General features: G+C 42.5%; 1 protein-coding gene across 4 annotated transcripts in view; it reads right to left on the bottom strand.

Annotated features, from left to right (window-relative positions):
• Nucleotides 1–2,108: 2,108 nt before the first annotated feature.
• CYP7A1 (cytochrome P450 family 7 subfamily A member 1) overlaps nucleotides 2,109–20,057 on the bottom strand; it is a 44,421-nt gene continuing 26,472 nt past the window's right edge. For 3 of the 4 annotated variants that reach the window (XM_084849478.1, XM_084849480.1, XM_084849479.1), the window contains exons 3-7: nucleotides 10,200–10,440; nucleotides 7,474–8,081; nucleotides 5,115–5,245; nucleotides 4,567–4,742; nucleotides 2,109–3,115 (exon numbers count right to left, since the gene is read on the bottom strand). In XM_084849478.1, coding sequence (XP_084705604.1) covers nucleotides 2,816–3,115; nucleotides 4,567–4,742; nucleotides 5,115–5,245; nucleotides 7,474–8,081; nucleotides 10,200–10,409 — 1,425 coding nt within the window. In that variant the 5' untranslated portion in view covers nucleotides 10,410–10,440 and the 3' untranslated portion in view covers nucleotides 2,109–2,815. Of the gene's footprint in view, nucleotides 3,116–4,566; nucleotides 4,743–5,114; nucleotides 5,246–7,473; nucleotides 8,082–10,199; nucleotides 10,441–12,578; nucleotides 12,721–20,057 lie in introns of those variants that run through there. The other variant, XM_084849477.1, reaches the window with a different exon arrangement.

The raw sequence follows: 20,057 nt of genomic DNA, 5'->3' as shown, positions 1-20,057 counted from the left end.
AAAAGCAAGAAAAAACAAAAGATGAAAGAGAATAAACAAATACATACATACATACATACATACATATATATATATAATCTTTTATCTTCTGACCTAGCCTGGATCATGTAGACTAAACACAAACAATTAACAAAGCTTGTTTAAAGATTCCAGTTCATAGGGTTGTAACAGGAATCTCGCGCATTTTTACGTTCAGCCATGCCTCCGCCATTTCATGATTTAGAAACTTCTTCATCTGACCTTCAGACACGATACAAAATATAGCAGGATATTTTAAGTAATATTGTAAGTTCATTTGTTTTGCCATATTTTTTGCTTTGATAAATTGCCTTCTTTTATTCGCCACCTCTTTGATGTAATCTGGAAATAACATAACTTTATCTTCTTTCCAGGAAAGGCTTCCACCCTCTCTTGCCAAATGCAGGGATGGAGTTTTCTTAGTGGGCATGGAAGGTGGGCTGGCTGGCCAGCTGGCTGACTGCTTGGGGGTGGGGCAGCAGAAAGCTAAGAGGGGAAGGAATGGAATGCAGTATTGTGGACGAGAGCATGGTGGGCTGGAACCCTGAACAGGGGCATTCCTCACTGCAACATTTTGTTGCAGGACCCACTTGTACCTTTTGAATACCAAGTATTAAGGTAGGGTAGAAACATTTGAGATATTATTTAAATGAGTTTAAAATGCAAAACTGCACATGCTTAAGAGTTGTTTTTTAATCAGGGTTGACAGACAGTTTTGTTGTTCTAGCATATCCCAAATCTAGTAGCAGATGTAAACACTGAATGGTGGTTGGGTGGGAGGAAAGCGAAATGTTGTATAGAACACATGGCTGTCTAAAGGGGGCCCCATAAGATAATGAACTTCAGGGTCTAAAACTATGTAGCTGAACCACTGCCTGAGAGGGTAGTGGAGATGGGAGGGAGTCTGGCTGTGTGTGTTGCCTGTTGTTGTTGCCAGGTGGGGTGGGGACATTTGATGTGGTGTGTGCTTTGCCCGGATTTTTTGTGTTGGGTATGGTGTGTGTTTTGCTGTGTGTGGGCGTGCATACACTCACACACACATTGTCTGGGGTTTGTGTGTGTGTGTATATGTTCTGCCTGTGTGAGTATCTGTAAAATGGGTATATTTGTTGTGCCTTGTGGGGGAAAATATATGATTTGGCATTTGGGGCTCAGACCCCACCTCTGCTTTGTACTCAGTTTCTTGGCCAACTTACTTGTCTCTGAGCCTTGTCAGGTTGCCTTCTATGAAATGGGTTTTGGAGCAGAAAACTGTGGGTACAGAAAAAAGAGTGGTTGTGTGTTTTGAACCTCAGACACCCCCCACCCCCGGCCTTGCATTCATATTCTTTGGCAAGTTACTTCTCTTTTAGCCTCACCATAGCCATTTTGTGAGGGCACTCATAACTCTCTCTCAGGGCGCAATCCTATGCAGAAAAATGTCCTACAACTCCCAGATGATTTTCAATGGCAACCAAGAACAATTAAAAAAAAAAAAATAGGACAAACCTCACACATACACGGTTTGACTATTGACAGCTAGGAAATATCTGTATACTAGTAATTTAATAAACAGCTGATAATGGCCAAGGTTGTTACTCTGGAAGATGAAAGATGAATTAGCCACTGGAGTTTATCCGTTCATGAGCCAGGCTGAAAATTCTTTATCTGTTCTAGATAAAATTTGGACAAAAGTTCCTTGTAAACTGAAGTTATTCCAGGTTAAGTAAATAATGGTGCCGATTGGGTTCAGTCCCTTGGATTAGGAAAACTGGCATAGTTCTGCCGACTTCAATGAAAAGGGGGAAGATGTGGAGTTAGCTAGTATGGGGTTACTTTGGTTTATTGATAAGGAAACTACCATTATAAGCAAACCATCCCACCTCCTATTTGCTCATGACCCAGATTGGTGTTTTCTTAACTTTCCCTAGGACCATTATTAAATATGCCGCTTTGCATGTTAACAACATCTCCGTTGGTTTCCTGCATTAAGCATAAAAGGCAATTCTCACTAAGAATTGTCTGAGCTGGGGGGAATTCCCATGAGGTAGAGGGACAAGAAATCTCACCTGCCCACAGTTCAACCCTAGGTTGGTTGTTTATTTATTTTTCACAAGATTCATCAGATACCTTTCTGAAGTGATCAAAATATTTTATTAAGAAAATGTCATCATCTAAAATCAGCAGAAACAAACAATATCAAAACAAAAACAACTCCCCCACACACCTTCATTTGGGAAAATCTTGTATTTGGAGCATTGATACTCTGATAATCAGCTATGCTGAATGTCAGTGTACAGAAGCTTTAAGGCAGCTCTGGCCTTGTTTACATCCCCATTCCATACTCTCCCAGAGATCATTGTGAGTGTCGTACAAACCACTTCAATGACCTAAATCCTAACCCCTGATCCCATGTTTGTCTGCAAGCTTTGTTTGCAAGTGCGTAAAAAGCAGCATGATGCAAGGTGTTTCTACAGAAAGTGGTGAAGCAACCTTCTCTCTGGCAACTTGGAAGCCTCTCAGGGGTACAGAATGTCAATGATATTGTCACCCTTTACCCCTGCTATGGCTCAAAAGCTCCGCTGAAGACACAACAGAACACTTAATGTACTGGACTGTCTCTTATTATTTCAGAACCCCCAAACTGTGTCCTGAAATCAGATGTACAAAGGCAAACGTTTCCTATACAAACCATTTTAAGTGACATTGACAGTTCTCCAAGCGTTCATTATTCTTAATGCATTGCATTGGCACCACCGTATGCACCTTTTCACCCCTTTGGGGACTGAATATAAAGAAATATTTTTGTTCCACCCATTCATAGAAGTTTTAATCTGTACTTGAAATCAACATCACTTGTAGGTTGTAAAACACCAAGTCCTGCTCGCGACTGGTCTAAAGAGGGGCATTTCACGTCTTTATCAGCAAGCTCCACTTCAAAATAGGAAAGCAACAAAGTCAGAAACTGCTTAATCTCATGAACTGCAAACAATCTTCCAGGGCATTTTGCAAGTCCTGTTCCAAATGGCATATAATAATATTTCAATTTGCGACCACTGTGGTAGAAAGCAGTCTTTTCTTCTCCATTTTCTTCAAGGTAACGGTTGTACTTGAACGTCTGAAACAAAGGCCCAAATAATGCAGGTGTAAACTCAAGATCATTTAAGGGCATCAGAAGATTATTTCAGATTTACAAATGAGACATGAAATGTGTGCCTTTTCCTCAATACTTGAATGTGTCTATAGGGCATTCCTCAACAAACGTCAGTTGCCAATTCTTCTACCAGTCATTCTGGACTACTATTTTTAAAAACAGAATACAAATAATGAAATAAATATATCTTAATTAAATAAACATTGAAGTACAAAGTAAATTCCAAAATCACCTGTTTCAGAGTTACTAAAATATTAAACTCTTGTGCGAATTACACATGTGAAATTTAAAGAGCCACAAGAGTTTTAGTTCAAATGAACATTCTATACATTTGTGGAATGTATCAAATTCACATTTCAATGTGAATATACTTTAAAACACTCCAGGAGATAGCGCAGGACAGGAAGGCCTGGTGTGCTATGGTCCATGGGGTCACGAAGAGTCGGACACGACTGAGCGACTGAACAACAACAACAACACTTTAAAAGAGCACTGTGGGGGCGATTAGCAGCTTTAGAAGAGGAAAGTGCTTGCTGCCCAAATGGAGGGGTGTTAACCCCCTTTCCTCCTCACCATGGTTCAGAACTAGACTGGGGGCCTCTGGAGCAGCTTTTTCTAAAGAAAAATATGTGACCAGTTTTAGCAGATTTGTTAAAATGCCTTTAATATTGTCCCTCAGTAGGATTTTCTACTGCCCACTGATACTGGGGTCTGTGCTTAGTATTTATTACAGAAGTACCGCAAGGAGCTTTTACTGCCTACCAATTTGTAAGTAAAGATGCAGATGTATTCTTTAATTCCAGCTGGCTTTGGGTGGCTGGGTTTCCACAGAGATTCTAAAAGGGAAGGATTTGATTTTCTTTTTCCTTTGCAACTGCAGTTTGGGGGGAAAAGTATACGCATAACTGGACTAGGGACATTCCTCCCTTATTGAATAGGGGAGTCGTCGATGCCTCTGTGCTGTTAGGAAGTATCTGACAGACTTTGATAGGCAAGGCTTAGAGAGCATAAACACTCTTCCCTATTGCAACACAAGATTCTTTTGGGCAACTTTATACTGCAATTCTGTATACATTTACCTGGGAATAATTCCCATTGAACTAAATGGGACTCACTTCTGTGTAAACGGGGTATAGAATTATTCTCTTGATCTTAATTATTTAGTAAAGTTTCAGGTTGGCATCCAATTAATGGTGCTACGTGTTTCTTTTTTGCTATACCCAGGACACTGGACTAATCCCTTTTTACCTCTGGTACAAAGCTCTCACATACCCCAGAATTCATCTAGCAAAAAACAAACACCAGTGTGTATATCCAATAAAGAGAGCCAACAATATTGATGCTGAGTGCTTTACTGCAAGCAATATAACTTCTGCTGATGTGTGCAGTTTTGTTTGAAGCTGTAAACTACTCACCAAGGGATCAGAATAGATTTCTGGATCAAAATGCAACAGCTGGGGATAAAGAGCTATGACATCATCTTTGCGGATATTGTAGGCACTGCTGCCTAGTTGCAAAACGAAATCTTCCTTTGCAACTCTGACTGTCATGGATGCACTGGAGAGCCTTATTGCTTCCTTGATAATACTATCTGTGTAATGAAAAAAAAGAGAGCTTTGAACCTAAATACTGTATGTAATGGTGAACTACTGCACAGATTGCAAAATCAGAAGTAATATGATCCACTAAAACAAGAGAAGATAATTGGGGACAAGAATGAAATTCCTTGGATTTGACTGGCTTCTATCAAATACTATTACAGCTAAAAAGAAATTGATTGGTGTAACGTATTTTGCTGCTGTTTTTAAATTGGTGTAACATGTTTAATAATGTGACCATGACTAAGACTATTATATAGCTGATTGTTCTAATAATTAATGCTCTAAACATTGGCAGCTATTTGTTGATCATTAGTATGTGGTAGAAGTTCCAGGTACTTCAATACATGTTAAAGCAAGCATACCTAATACAGGCATATCATCCAGCTGTTTTCGCTTCAAGGGAATAGGTTTCCTATTTGAGTCTATCTTTTCACCAGCGTTTTCTAATACCCTTTGCACCTCTTTAGTAGCTGCTTTCATTGCTTCTGAGTTCCTGAAAGAAAAAGGCATACTGAAATCACAATGCAAATATTGGCCATAATCTAGTCCATATACAACGATTGCTAACAGAAGCACAAGTGTCAGTTGCTGCCCAGAGACATCCCATGATGGGGATGAGTTGCAGTCAGGCCTTATTAGGGTGCTCTGATTGGAGACGGTTTCTTGGCAAGTCAAGGTGGCCTCAGGGAGAGACATGGGCACTGGCTGCCTTAGTTATCTTGGTTCCTGCAACAAATGTTTGGTTGCCTGTACAGGGTTCTCAGCATACTCAAATGCTCCTTGTGATCAGACTACCACGTTCCACAATACCTCCCAACCCCAGCTTACCAGTACATTATACCCCCTTCTGTGAACAGCCTGTCTATAGCCAGACCCTCATGTACTCTGATCAGGATTAAGCTGAGTACTCAAGCCACCCTATCCTGGCTTGTAGAGTATCAAGCTCTTGGACAGGGGTGTTGAACCTCTTTCAGCCCCAGGGCCAAATTCCATTTCAGACAAGCTCGCAGGGGCCACATTCCAGTGGTAGGTGGGGCCAAAGGCAAAAGGGGCAGGACCAAAAATACCAGCATATTACAGCTTACAGCTCATACTGCCAGTAACTAAGCCTTAGGAGGGGGATCTCAACCTTTTAGAAACTGGAAACAAAGCCCTATGAAGAGAGACTGAAAGAACTGGGCATGTTTAGCCTTGAGAAGAGAAGACTGAGGGGAGATATGATAGCACTCTTCAAGTACTTGAAAGGTTGTCACAGAGAAGAAGGCCAGGATCTCTTCTTGATCATCCCAGAGTGCAGGACACGGAATAATGGGCTCAAGTTACAGGAAGCCAGATTCCGGCTGAACATCAGGAAAAACTTCCTGAGTGTCAGAGCAATACGGCAATGGAACCAATTACCTGGGGAGGTGGTGGGCTCTCCCACACTGGAGGCCTTTAAGACGAGGCTGGACAGCCATTTGTCGGGGATGCTCTGACTTGGATTCCTGCATTGAGCAGGGGGTTGGACTCGATGGCCTTGTAGGCCCCTTCCAACCCTGCTATTCTATGATTCTATGATTCTAGAAGGGTGGGGGCGGGGGGAGGATGCGCAAAAGCCAGGAAACCACCAAATGATTGGTAGTTGGGGAAAAGGGGATGTGATCATCTGGGGAACCCTGGAGGGTCAGACTGGGACCCCAGGAGGGCTGGATTTTGCCTCTAGGCCTGAAGTTCTACATTCCTGCTCTAGAAAATGGAACTTTGCATATTTTAACATCAATGACCTTTAGAAAGGTGCAGTCAACCAGCTTAAAAAGCTTTCAATGACAGTTGGATGACTAAGCAAAATTCCTGAGGCTGAAAGCTTTTTCTTAGGATCTGAAAGCATCCATTAATGCAGGGTTATGGGCACTGTTGCTGTGCATTCCACAGAAGTGCTTATATTTATTGATTAGACTGGGTTTATGCAAGCACAACTAGTGTGATGTTGTAAAAGGTTTCATTGGCAAAAAGCACGATGTACGGAATGATCCAAGCACCAACTATTATGGCTAGGAACTGTTGTTGAACTTATGCTCCATGAATTTGAACAGAAATCTGAGGGGAGGGAGAAGTTAAAAAAAAAAAATCACAAATGCAAGACAATTCAGCTCATCCAGCTCACTAAGTGATAACATGTCCACCACAGTAAGTTTCACTTGGTAAATGAAACTTACTATGATCTGAGGTAACTGATCTGAGACTGATCCGAGGTAACTGCTACCAAGAGAAACAGCACAATGTAGAACACAGTCTGTCTATGGAACTGGACTCTCCAATGTGGATGCCTCTCTTGGTGCCTACCAGGCCTCCTGCCTCTCCTAATTTTTATTTCTTAAGATTGTACAATTCATTTTGTTTTTAACTGTTAGGGTAGCATGCAGGCTGCAAAGCGAAGTGCTGCCCTCCAGTACCATCTTTATTTGGGTTCAAAAGAGTGGTTTTGTGTTTTGAAGCTCAGATCCCACCTCTGCCTTGAATTTAGGATGTCGGGCAAGTTACCTTTCTTTTAGTTTCACCAGTTTGCCTTCTCGGAAATGAGGTTTTTGTGACTCAATGGGCAAGCCCCTCCCCCATGGCAGCCATTTTGTGAGAACATCCATGATACACTCTCAAAACTCCAAATGTGCCAACCAACCCAAAAAGATTGGGGACCCCTGCTATAGACCAAAGCCTAAGACCACGGCAAAGGTAGCTGCTTACCTCATAAGATAGAATGAACTCCAGAAGGTAGCAGGTATTGTGTTAGCTTGTGAAGCCCACAGGACTGCAAGATGCGTCTTTGCTTTTTCCTTGTCATCAAAAGTGGAGAGTGTATCATTCAAGAACATGCGGAGAGAAATGAGCTGAGAAATGTTCTCTCTTTTTTTAAGATTCTCATGGAGCAATGCCTCAGCCAGCTTCTCTCTTGCGCTGTGGGCACTTTTGAATAGGTGGATTGGCAGACCGGCTACAAGAGCCGGAAAGATTTGGTCAAACTCTTTGAAGTTCTCCAGGGCATTAAGGATAATTGTTCTCTGGGCTTCTTGGTTAGAAGAAGAGATCTTGTCATGGCCTGTGTTAAACTCAGTACCAAACAGGGTTAAAAACCCAGATTCAAACATCACACGGCAGCAGAATTCATAAAGCTTGTTGGTGACCCAACCATTCATTTTTGGTGCAGTTGATTCCACCATGACGTAGTGCAGATTTTCCATCATGGCCTCATTGAGAAATGTTAAGGCATTACCCTGAAGAGTTCTAGTGAAGGTCTGTTGCATATTCTCAGTGGTGTTTCCATCATTTGGGTCAATGCTCCCATGTCCAAATGCCTGTCACCAAATATAGGTGATGTTAATTGCACCCATCTTCACCTTAACCATCCATCCATCCATCCATCCATCCATCCAATCGCTTCTCCCTCCCCTTGCTGACATGTGAGCAGAATGTGGTTCTGCGCGCACACATGCACACACACTTCTTCTTGTGTTCTTGAATCTCATAGATTTTGAAGACTATTCCACCCATGAGGGCTTGCGGGGGGGGGGGGGGACAGAAAGGGTTGTATCCAGTGGTGTCATTCCACTACTGCAAAACTTCTACTGCTTGCAGAAACCCCATTTCATCTTTGTACAAGGATCAAATCCAATACTTTGATTCCTCTTACACAAACTGTTGCGCAACTCATTTCAACTAGGTGTTGCTTGCACTACTTGCACTACTGGTGGTTGCAAAAGCACTAGAAGAATAATGCCACCTCTTGTACTTTTCCTGCTAGCATAGCACTGGGTACAACCCTACATTTGGAAGGTAGAACTGAGAAGCCCTTGTGTGTAAACAGAAAACTGTACATAGTGCTTTGGCTCCTGGCCTAAGTGAATAATAATGTACAAGGGAAATCACAGGCAAATAATTTTCTACATAATTTAGATCAGGAATATAAAAGAAAAGCACAAGTCTGAGGAATTATTAAACATGTAGCCTACTGATTGATGCTGATAAATAAAGTATGGCCACTTAGGATCCCTGTTCAGTATCCATTTAAGCTAAGGGGACTTTTTAATTGTCTCCAGTAGTAGTTGGAGTAGGTTCTGATTTTACCAAGCCAGATAAGAAAATGATAATAACTACTAAATTTGAAGTAATCTTAAAGCCTTTCTTCCAGATTATAGAATCCATCATTTTAATGGCTGTTTGGCAAAAGAGGTTATCTTTTAAAGAGGACCATGGATCTGAAAAGGAGGCAAGGAGCTGACTTCACTCTCTGGAGGAATCTGATGGGAAACAGAAATCTGTTGGAGTGTTAATCCTTTGAGCCTCTGTGAAGAAATGCCATGTACATGACTGTTGTTGTTCTGTAAGGCTATAACGTATCTCTGTAGGCCTGAGCCCTAGCACTGTTACTGTGTTGAAGGCCTGGGTAGTAGTTGCTTAGTGACAAGTTCTGAAGGGAGAGAGACAATTGCTTTTGATATTTCTAGATGGGGCCTGGATGAGGTAAGTCAGTTTTGATTAGTCTGGGAAACATCAGACTGGGGGTTCTAGCTAGGTGGAAAAGAGCAGTTAGTTAGTTAGTTATTGCATTTATACCCTGCCTTTCTTCCTCTTGCAAGGAACCCAAGGCGGCTTACATTATCCTCCTCCTCTCCATTTTATCCTCACAACAACAACCCTGTGAGGTGGGTTGGGCTGAGAGTCTGTGACTGGCCCAAAGTCACCCAGTGAGCTTCCATGGCCAAGTGGGGACTAGAACCCGGATCTCCCGGCTCCTAGTCCAACACTCTTGCCACTACACCACACTGGCTCTTAATTAGGAAATGACAGTTGATAGTTAAGGAGCTGACAGTTAGGGATTCAGTTAGTCAGTGGGTGGTCACTGAGACAGGGTCTATTGGTTGGTATGGATAGTGTGATGGAAGGGTCAGAGAAAAGGCTGAGGAGAAGGTAGGTAGCTGAGGCCTGAATATTAAGCTATTCTTTCTCTGTGTGATAACCATACGTGGCTGGTAAAGATCAGGAGGAGGGAGCAGAGGGCTGTTTTACTGCAGGAGGCTACCCTAAGATCTACCAGAAGAAGATTACACAAGCAAGCATGTCTGCTGGGGTGGTGGAGGCCACACATATATACACATGAACATTTACATGCAACTCGCATATGACACCTCTCTTTCTTACACACATGCATGCACACAGCTCTCTCTCTCTGTCTCTCTCTCTCTCTCTCTCCCCATCTGTCTGTCTGTCTGTCTGTCTCACGCACACACACACACGTTGATCCCCCTAAACATACATACAATAGACCATCTGATAAATTACAAAAGCAATTAACCATAAATACTATATCACAGTTTCTGCTGGAAGACCCAAGCTAACATACATTAGCCCCTTTTTACTATACTTAAAAGGAAAATTAGTTTTATTACTGAAAATAACATCTTAAAAAATGCTACCTTTGCAGAGGTTGCAAAGTGGAACTTTTTCCAGTCCAGATGTCTTCCTTGTTGCATCACTGCATGATACGAAAAGGGATCTGTGAGAAAATGAACATATTTTCCAGCCAATCGGCAAGTGAAAATGGAACCATATTTCTTTTGTCTTTCCTTGAGGAAATGGAGAGGATTGGCCCCAAACTGCAAAGCACAGCCAAAATACGGCAGCATCCCATTCTCCAAGGGTGGCTCACTTGGATGTCTGCAAAAGGCAATACATACATGGTGTAGATTAGGGTTGTAAATTAAGGTTTGACCTTCACGTTTGCTGTGCAAGCATCTATTTATAACGTGCAGCTTCCATCTTTGCTAGATGGAATTGCCCTCCTTTGAGTAATAAATCCACTAAGAAGGCAGTAGATAACCAACATATAATGACTTTAGCACAATAAAGAAGCTTGTTATAGCGTCAATAATGAGAATGCATCACAGATACTGTAAATAAAATTCAGTGAAATTTACCTTCCCTTTTAAACCTATCAATTCTACCTTCTTTACTCTTGGGTGTTATGTCTCATAGTTTTAAATAGAAATGGTAGTTCATGGCAAAATATGTTTGCTCAGATCATTTTTATTACCCACTGAATACCGTAGAGCATGGATGCATGGGGTTTTTGAGAAAGAGATTAAAAAAAACCTGAATTACTAGTGAAATACCTCTCGGAGACTCGGGCAAAGTGCCCGAGCCCAGGCTTGGCAGCCCATTCGGTGCAATAGATGCAATATCTGTTTGATTTAACTTTTGACTGTTCCGCTTTGTTTGCTCTTTTGAACAATATGTCTACTCATATTGCTGATGTGTGGATGCTTGTGTAGAAATCAAGCTTGTCAGCTCTTACTGAGGTGGCTAATCTACCTCTGTCCTAATTTCACAATGGAGATCTGTGTGCAAATGCAGCCTCCCACATGCATGAGCCAATGTAGAGGTGCACCACACATCCACATGATGATGCTCAATGAAGCCTCCTTGAACTGCCTGATTGCATCTTTGGAAGTACTCACAGATGCACTTATGCCCAGCCAAAGCCATCAAATGCTAGGCGCAGCAAATTGCCCATGACTACAACTGGGCTGGGGCACACATTTATGGGATTGTTAGTATGAATAAGTTATGGCTTGCCCTATTGGAACTCTGAAAATCCATCTCTGTTGACTATGAAATTGTTCTAATGTTATGCATAAATATGTATTTCACATTTGGACATGTTTCTCTATAAATCCTAACATAACAATAACACAAGTAACCTTTCAAAGAATGGTAAATCCATGTTAAATGGGGAAAGCTTAAAGAAATAGTAAGGAATATTATTGATCATGAATCTCATGAGTAATCAAATATGCTAAAATCAAATTATTGATTGATTGGCATATTTCACTAGAAAATGTTAGGCACTTCATAAGAGTTAAACAACAGCAACAGTGTTGAACAATTTGCACCATTCAAAGAAAAATAAACTGATTATTGTTTTCCCATTTGGAGCTTCATTTTTGAATCAATGTGGTCATTTCCCAGTATCATTTGGGGCACAGAACACCAAGTACAAGCTTAATTTAATATGCTGAATTACTATGTCCTTGCATATATCTCTTCATTTGGGTAACTGAAGGAAATTACATTTTAATAATCTCCTCATCTGTCAATGGACAGTAAACACAGATGACTTTCATCAATCTATTTTTTAATCTTTAATCTTAATTTTCAAGAGCAAAAAACTAAAACATAAAGAGTATGAAGACAATATAGGACAAATCAGAAGTGTTCTGCATACATTATGCAGACCATGTTGCCAGCTGATTTCAAAGAATCTGCAATACTAGGCAGTTCTGATAAATCAGGCTCTCATTATTCCAATTTATATAATTTAATACCTCGCACACACAATGATACTTGACACTTATGTTGTACAAAGTTAGATAATGGTGCATCTCCGCTAATTTTTTCTAAGGCATGAACACCTGTAAAGTGAATGTTTTTTTTAATTAAATTTATTAATTGCCCATCTGGCTGGTCACCCAGCCACTCTGGGCGATGTACAACATACAATAAAACAGTTTAAAACAATAAAATTCTACAGTAAAAACATTTTCTAAAATACCCTAACCCACCCCAAATGCCTGCCTGAACAACCACGTTTTTAATGCACGACGAAAGCTCATTAAAGAGAGGGCATGGCGGAGTTCCCTAGGGAGGGAGTTAAATAGTTAAACTATTTTTAACTAATAGTTAAACTATTTTTGTTGAACATACTACATTTTAAAAATTGATGCACACATTAGGATCTTAATGGGGAGGAAAACTTCAAAGTTCATCAAAGAATGTATGAAAATAATCCTCCTTACCTTCTTCTTATTCCCAGAAAAAAACACACACTACAGCACAGCATCACCACTATTCCCCATGGCAAAAGCGATGCCAACATTTCAGACAACTGAAATGAAATCTCAAGTATGAAACAATGGTTTTACATGGAAGCCTGAGACTGATACAGAAGACAAGGGGCCACTTTTTATATTCAGCAGGATCACCTATTCACTTCACTGAACTAAAATAACCTATGTAAGCTATTAATTAACCATTTCTGGACAAAATTTCTATGCCTGCAGTTAGACCAAATTCTTTGCAAAGAATTCGATTGCATACCTGAGATGGTGACCTTGAGCTGATTATCACTTATCAGTGAAGGTCCAAAGTAATCAAAGAGCTTTAACAGCTGACAATTTAAAAGACTCTCAGACGTGTTTTGATTTGACAAGCACAGTTTATAGTTCAGCTTAGGTTTGAGAGAAGTGGCTCCTTGGTGACTCTACCTCGATTAAACTTGCCAAGTTTGATTTCAGAAATACTGGTGTTTTGCCAGGGAGGAGATAGGATAGGTCAGGGATAAAAACTTGGTTGGTCAAGGTGGATCCAGGATTGAATCTGATGGATTATGAGAGGTGCCTTAGATTTCACCTAAGACTGATACAGCAAAAACAATTCTCGTGTATCCATTAGTACTGATACACAACTGATTTTGTTAAGGTAAAGCTTTTGCTCATTCAGATTCCTGGAGATGTAGTAAAAGTGATGTTCATCTCACTCATGTGTTAAGATTCTGGAAAGCATAGGAAAATTTTTGTTCAGACGTGCCTAAGTCAATTAATATTACCATGAGCCATTCTTGTTCTTAAAATTCACAAGCTTAAGTGGCTGAATTGTGTGGGCATTCATTGGCTTTCAAGAAACTGTACTTATTGGCTCTAAAAGCTTGGGAAACTAAGGTTCTCCCAGAAAGCCTACCTAATCTTGATGCCAAGAACAGTAAATTTGGCTTTTAAAGAATGCTTTACTTGCAAAGAAGATATTTGCCACTGATGCGCTACCGCATTCTTCATAGGACGAACAGGACAGTCTATGCACAAAATAATAAATGGGACACTAATCTGGGTTAGATATGATGGTGTCTCTCTGCCATTGAGGGTCTGCCTGTTTAACTGACAGGAGGTGGAATCTGTGGAACATGTTCTCTTGCTCTGACATTTCTATGTTGACGCTAGGCAGCAAATGATTGCCCTGGTCTGAACTGGCCATTTTACCCAGTAAATCAGTCCACTTGCATGCTAAATATCTGTTGTCAGATAAAATCCTAACATTAGTAATGTTAGTTGTGGCCAAACATTTGTCAGCTGCAGTGAGAACAAGGAAGCAACTAATTTTCTGATGTTGGAAGGTTGTTTCTAGGGGGCTACCGTAGGGTATCTGCTTTTGTACAGTGTATGTTTGAGGTGATGTTATTTATGCTGTTATATTTTGTTTTGTAAACATTTCTCTGACTGCTTTTACCTCTGGTCTGTTGGCCGCAATAAAAATAACTGACTTGATATCAGAAATGACAATACCCAGTGGGGGAACACTTCAACTTCCCGGGACATTGTCACTAACCTTAAGGTGGCCATTCACGAACAAAGGGACTTTAGAGGCAGATTTCAATAGGATACAGCTGAGCTACAGTTCATTCACAGGTTCAGCTCTATCTCCTGTGGCTTGAACACAGGCAAAGGATTTTTTTTAATCACACTACATGTGTTAATCAGCTTACCAGTGCAAGGTCATCTGTGTTATTACCCAACAATTGCTTTCCGAATGGCTACTGTTAAGGCAATTATCACTGCCTGTACTTTCTGCATTTCAATTCCCTCTGACCTCAGTGTTTACAATCCCCGCCGCCCAACTGTATGTGTGTATATTATGTGTGTATATATACACACTTGAAACTCAGCAGTTCTTCATGCATCTGATGAAGTGGACTGTACTGCATAAAAGCTTATCCCATCATACATTTGTAAGTCTTTAAGGTGCAATTTGAATGTTCAAACTACCGCACAATTGCACTCATTTCACATGCCAGCAAGGTTATGCTCAAAATCCTACAAGCTCGGCTTCAGCAGTATGTGAACCGAGAACTACCTGAAGTACAAGCTGGGTTTCGAAGAGGCAGAGGAACTAGAGATCAAATCGCCAACATTCGCTGGATCATGGAGAAAGCAAGAGAATTCCAGAAAAATGTCTGTTTCTGCTTCATTGACTACGCTAAAGCCTTTGATTGTGTGGATCACAACAAACTGTGGCAAATTCTTAAAGTGATGGGAGTACCAGACCACCTTACCTGTCTCCTGAGAAACCTGTACGAGGGTCAAGAAGCAACAGTAAGAACCGGACATGGAATAACCGATTGGTTCCAAACTGGGAAAGGAGTACGACAAGGCTGTATATTGTCGCCCTGCTTATTTAATTTATATGCAGAGTACATCATGAGAAACGCCGGGTTGGATGAATCACAGGTCGGAATTAAGATTGCCGGGAGAATTATCAACAACCTCAGATACGCAGACGATACCACCCTAATGGCAGAAAGCGAAGAGGATCTCAAGAGCCTCTTGTTGAGGGTGAAAGCGGAGAGTGCAAAAGCTGGTTTGAAACTCAACATTAAAAAAACTAAGATCATGGCATCTGGCCCCATCACTTCCTGGCATATAGAAGGGTGTCAGGGTGGACACTGAGCCCATAGAATCCCAGAGTAGTTCTGATTCTGAGGAAGAGGAACTGCTCCTGGGAGAGGAGCGCGCTCATCCTTCCCAGGGCCAACAGAGATTCTGCTGACAGAGATTCCTCCCACCGGCATTCCTAGCATAGATAGTAGTCCCGGGAGTGAGAGAGCGCAGGAAGCAGACTTGCTGGATGTGCGACGTCGACGCAGGGAGCGGCGCCAAATGGAGGGCGTGGAAAGGAGGCGTAGTGCCTGGTTGGCGTGCAAACAACAGTTGCGCCCAAAGGATCCAAGGGAAAAGGGGCGGGACTCTCCCTAGCCCATAAGTTCAAGGTCTGCCAGTGATTCTCCTTCTAACGAGGACTAACTGTTCCAACTTAGGGCATAGGTACTCTGCTGCTCATATCTAGTTGCTAACAGTAGAGTTGTTAAGTTGTAAAATAGGAATAAAACTTTGAAAAGAATCCCTTTGTCTGTGTCTGGACTTGGCTACTGGATTAGACTGAGAGAGGCCTCCAAGGAGCCCTTGACAAAGGGGAAGAAATGGAAGCAGTGACAGATTTTACTTTCTTGGGCTCCAAGATCACCGCAGACGGGGACTGTAGCCATGAAATGGTCTGTATAATCAAAGCTATGGTTTTCCCAGTAGTAATGTATGGCTGTGAGAGCTGGACTATAAGGAAGGCTGAGCACCGAAGAATTGATGCTTTCGAACTATGATGCTGGAGAAGACTCTTACGAGTCCCCTGGACTGCAAGGAGGTCAAATCAGTCCATCCTAAAGGAAATGAACCCTGACTGCTCATTGGAAGGACAGATACTGAAGCTGAAGCTCAAATATTTTGGCCACCTAACGCGAAGAGAAAAGTCACTAGAAAAGACCCTGATGCTGGGAAAGATTGAAGGCAAAAGGAGAAGGGGACGGCAGAGGATGAAATGGCTAGATAGCATCACCGATGCAATGAATATGAACTTGAGCACTCTCCGGGAGAGAGTGGAGGACAGGAAGGCCTGGTGTGCTATGGTCCATGGGGTCACGAAGAGTTGGACATGACTTAACGACTGAACAACAACAACAAGGTGCAATTAGGCCTCTGGAAATAGTTACAAAGAAGACAAGCTCTACAAACATTTGAAACAATTTGAAATTCACCTGGATGCCTTGAGTAAACACTTGGCTGCTGTCACACCTACTCTGGCCTTGATCCCCCCCATCACACTAGCTACTCCTGATGCGTTCCTGCTGTAGCTCATCTAGTTCAACCACCATCAGTCATCTGAAGAATGCCTGGTCTGTCAAAAGCTCTGCTCTGACCTTTCTCCCTTGTTACCCTTTATGAATGGAACTGCCTTCCTGAATGTCTTTGTGATGCCATCTTCCTTCCTTCCTTCCAATCCCTCACCACACACCTTTTCCATAATGCCTTTGGCGCAACACCCTAGTCCCTACAGCTTACAATAACAAAGCGCAAGTAAGTGAAATGACAGCTTTTGATTCCACCTGCCTCCATTTCCATCCCTGTTCTCTGTTATCTCCCTTGTGTCTTGTCTATATTCTAGATCAAGGCTGGGAAAGCTATTTCTGCACTACGTGACAGAATTAGGGGGTAACCTGTCTTAAGAACAGCCATGCTGGATCAGACCAAGTGTCCATCTTGTTCCAGCATTCTGTTCACACAGTGGCCAACCAGATGCCTCTGGGGAACCCCTTGATCATTTTGGTGTATTTTTTTTTAATTAATAAAAACCGGTTGCCCCTTTCTGCTCCTTTTCCACCTCTACGTTATCCTTTTTGGGGGGAGTGTGGTTGCTGGCAGTGGGCAGGCCAGAGCCAAAAGTGGGCAGGGCCACCACCCTTTCTCTCTCTTTGTGCCCAGTGAGCTGCTGAAGGAAAGACCAGGGCCCCATCTATATGGCACCACTTTGACCCCCCACCCTGTCGCAACTGCGCAGCAATGCGGCTTCAAATTACCATGCCCTGCGATACACTCACGATGTACTGCGCGCTTCCCTTGCTGATTCGCCGTGCCCCCTTTTTTGCCATTATACTGAAATGTGCAGCTGTGCAGTCCCGTGAGTGTGTGGGTGTGACACTTCAGTGGCTGTTTTATATTTGAGGGGCTCTGCTGTGTCTTTTTGACTCTGTTTTAGGTAAAAATTGGGTGTTTTGTGCTCCTTCATTTCCGAATCATCAGTTTGTCAGTTCCCCAGCCTGAGACTCTCGTGATGGGTCGCACTCACAAGCATGAGTGCTATGTGCCTAGCCATCACTCCAAAATGGTGGCTGGAGCGATGTTGTTCCTCACCCAAAACCCTCCCCAGCCCTTGGGTACTGAGTCCAAAGCAACTGTTGCGAAGATACGAAACTGCAAAAATGTGCGCAAGTGTGATTAAATAAATGAAAACACCCCTCTGTGCCTCTGTAACTGCGCAGCTGCGAAGGGATGGGGGAGCAAAGGGGCATCACAGAGTGATGCAGGCATATGCATGCCTACAACACACCCACTGTAAGATGCGAAGTCAGTTCGGGGAAGGAACAGATGGCCTGCAACTGTGGGGGAACCCACAGCAAACCGAAAAAATAGCAGTAAAACGACTCCTTGGAACTCCGCTTTTCCTGGGCAAAAACCACGGATGGCTGCAAAGTCATCTGTCACAAGGGACCTCAACTTGTATCCGTCCTGGAGTAAAAGCCCAGTGTAGATGGGGCCCAGTTACTCTTGCCAGATGTTGGGCCGATCACCTGTAAAGGGCTTTTGAAATTAGGCCCAAACCCACAAGGTGTCCTAGGGTCACACATTTCCCCACCCCTGCTTTAGATTGTAGGCCCCTTTAAGGAACTGTCTTCTTATTCTCTGGAAATTGCCATGTACCGAATTGCGCTAAATAAATAAAAATCATCATTTACAAAGAGAGTCTCACCTGCTCTTTCTGGTTCCTATTTCCCCATGTTTGTGTGTCTTTGTATTCCCTTCTTTTTGTTAAATATGTATCTGTGGCACACAGTTGCCATTTCAGTGTCTATCTCTTTAAGACAACAGCATCCTTAGCCAAGAGGGCCAACATCTGTAGCTACACAAATGCATGTCTTTCTAACCGCTACCAGATCCATAAAACAGGGGGCCTTTGGATGTATTAAGCCTGTCAGAGAACACCAGAGCAATCGCCTTTTTAATTAACATTTTCCTAGCCATAATTTCGGTTAGCCCAAAAGGTGATAAGAGGGTCTTTGTTGCTTTATGCAACTTATTTGATCAAGGAAATGTTGGGTTACCACCTCTGCCCACCCTGACAAATCATAATAAAAATGGACTAAGATCCCTTTATTCCTTGTCATGGCCTGCTGCACATTGACTATACCCAGCTGATTCCTTATGCCCTGTGAGTATTTTCCGCTGAGAGGTAGAGTAGCTGTTAAATCTTTTAACGTTTGCTTTATTGATAAGTACCTGTCAGCTTTCCTTTGTCTCTGCTTACCTTTAGTAAGAAATACCTATCTTTCAATCTGGCCCTGAGGCTTGGAGGGTTTTTTCCTGACAAATCCCAAGTAACAGTTCTCCCTCCTGTCATCGTGACAGTCCCCACAGGTGCACCCCCAAGGAAATCCAAAAATGCAGGTAGCTGTACTAATCCATCTCTCTCTCTCTCTCTCTCTGACTGGTTTCAGACATCACGATGGGTTGTGAGCTATGTTAGTATCATTGGGGCTTACCGTGACATCCAAACCCAGCACAGGCAATTCAGTGTGGGTTACCTTACATCAACAAGCCACCCTGAGAACCCATGGCTTGTAGTAGGATTATTGAGGATAGCTTGTTCTCAAGGCACCTTGTTGTGATGTCCGAACCCAGCACTGTAGCTTGTGCTAAGCGGTTACAGAGCTGCTTGGCAAGAGAAGCAAAAAGCCTTTGCCACTCTCTGTGATCTCGCCAGTGATCCAACCTCCCTCGCCAGTGACTGCCCCTCCACCAATGCCCAAACGGCACTCTGGAGGGACTGTCACTTGTTTACCACCTTTAAAAAAAAAAAAAGTTTGGTCCCTCAAAATTGCACAAATTGGGTTATTTTTTAAAACATTATTATTATTACTATTTCCCCCCAGTCTATCACAAGTGTGCAAGAGCACACTTGGAGGTCTCCGATATGCGCAGTCTTGCCTGGTCAATTTCCTTGTATGTTTCAGCTGTCAATGGGAGCCCTGAGGTGGAATAAGTAACATACAAGGAAATTGACAAGGTGAGGCTGCATATAGACTGATTTGCTAACAGCAGAGAAGAATGGGAGGGAAAAGGGGGGGGGAAGGCAAGAGAAGTAAGTGCACCAAAGGGCAGGGGGGCACAACTTATCTCACTTAACAATGTAATCCTCTCACTATTAAGTGTTGAACTGACACTTGTCAGTGTCCTCTTCCCTTTCAACACTTCCCCTAGTCTACAGCAAGTCCAGAAAGAAGAGTTATTGGCTCTTTCCTGCCCTTTGGCGGCTCCTTCTCAGAGTAGTTACTGCTGTTGCACAAATTTCCCCCGTTTACTTCCCAGATTTGCCCCTAGTGTTCTCTTCATACAACAAAATTCTGCAGCTTCCCATCAAGATTGGCCCCAGGAAACAATAACAAAAAAAGCATCCAGCTTGCCAATATCAGACTCATAGGGCGAGGGTCTGGGGCCTTGTCAAACATCACTGGGTATGAATTCAGGCAGGATTCCCCTTCTGAGTCCAAGTCTTTCGCTTAGATGTGGTTTCATGCCAAGCAGCCATGGCCAGCCCAAAGGCGTGTAGGAATGGGGGGCAGA

The sequence above is a fragment of the Heloderma suspectum genome, chromosome 4, assembly GCF_057233095.1.
Source record: "Heloderma suspectum isolate Gila_16-S chromosome 4, 16-S_ref, whole genome shotgun sequence".
Classification (NCBI taxonomy): Eukaryota; Metazoa; Chordata; class Lepidosauria; order Squamata; family Helodermatidae; genus Heloderma; species Heloderma suspectum.
Note: the sequence above shows the minus strand (reverse complement) of the source record. Positions and strands in the feature narration are given on the sequence as shown.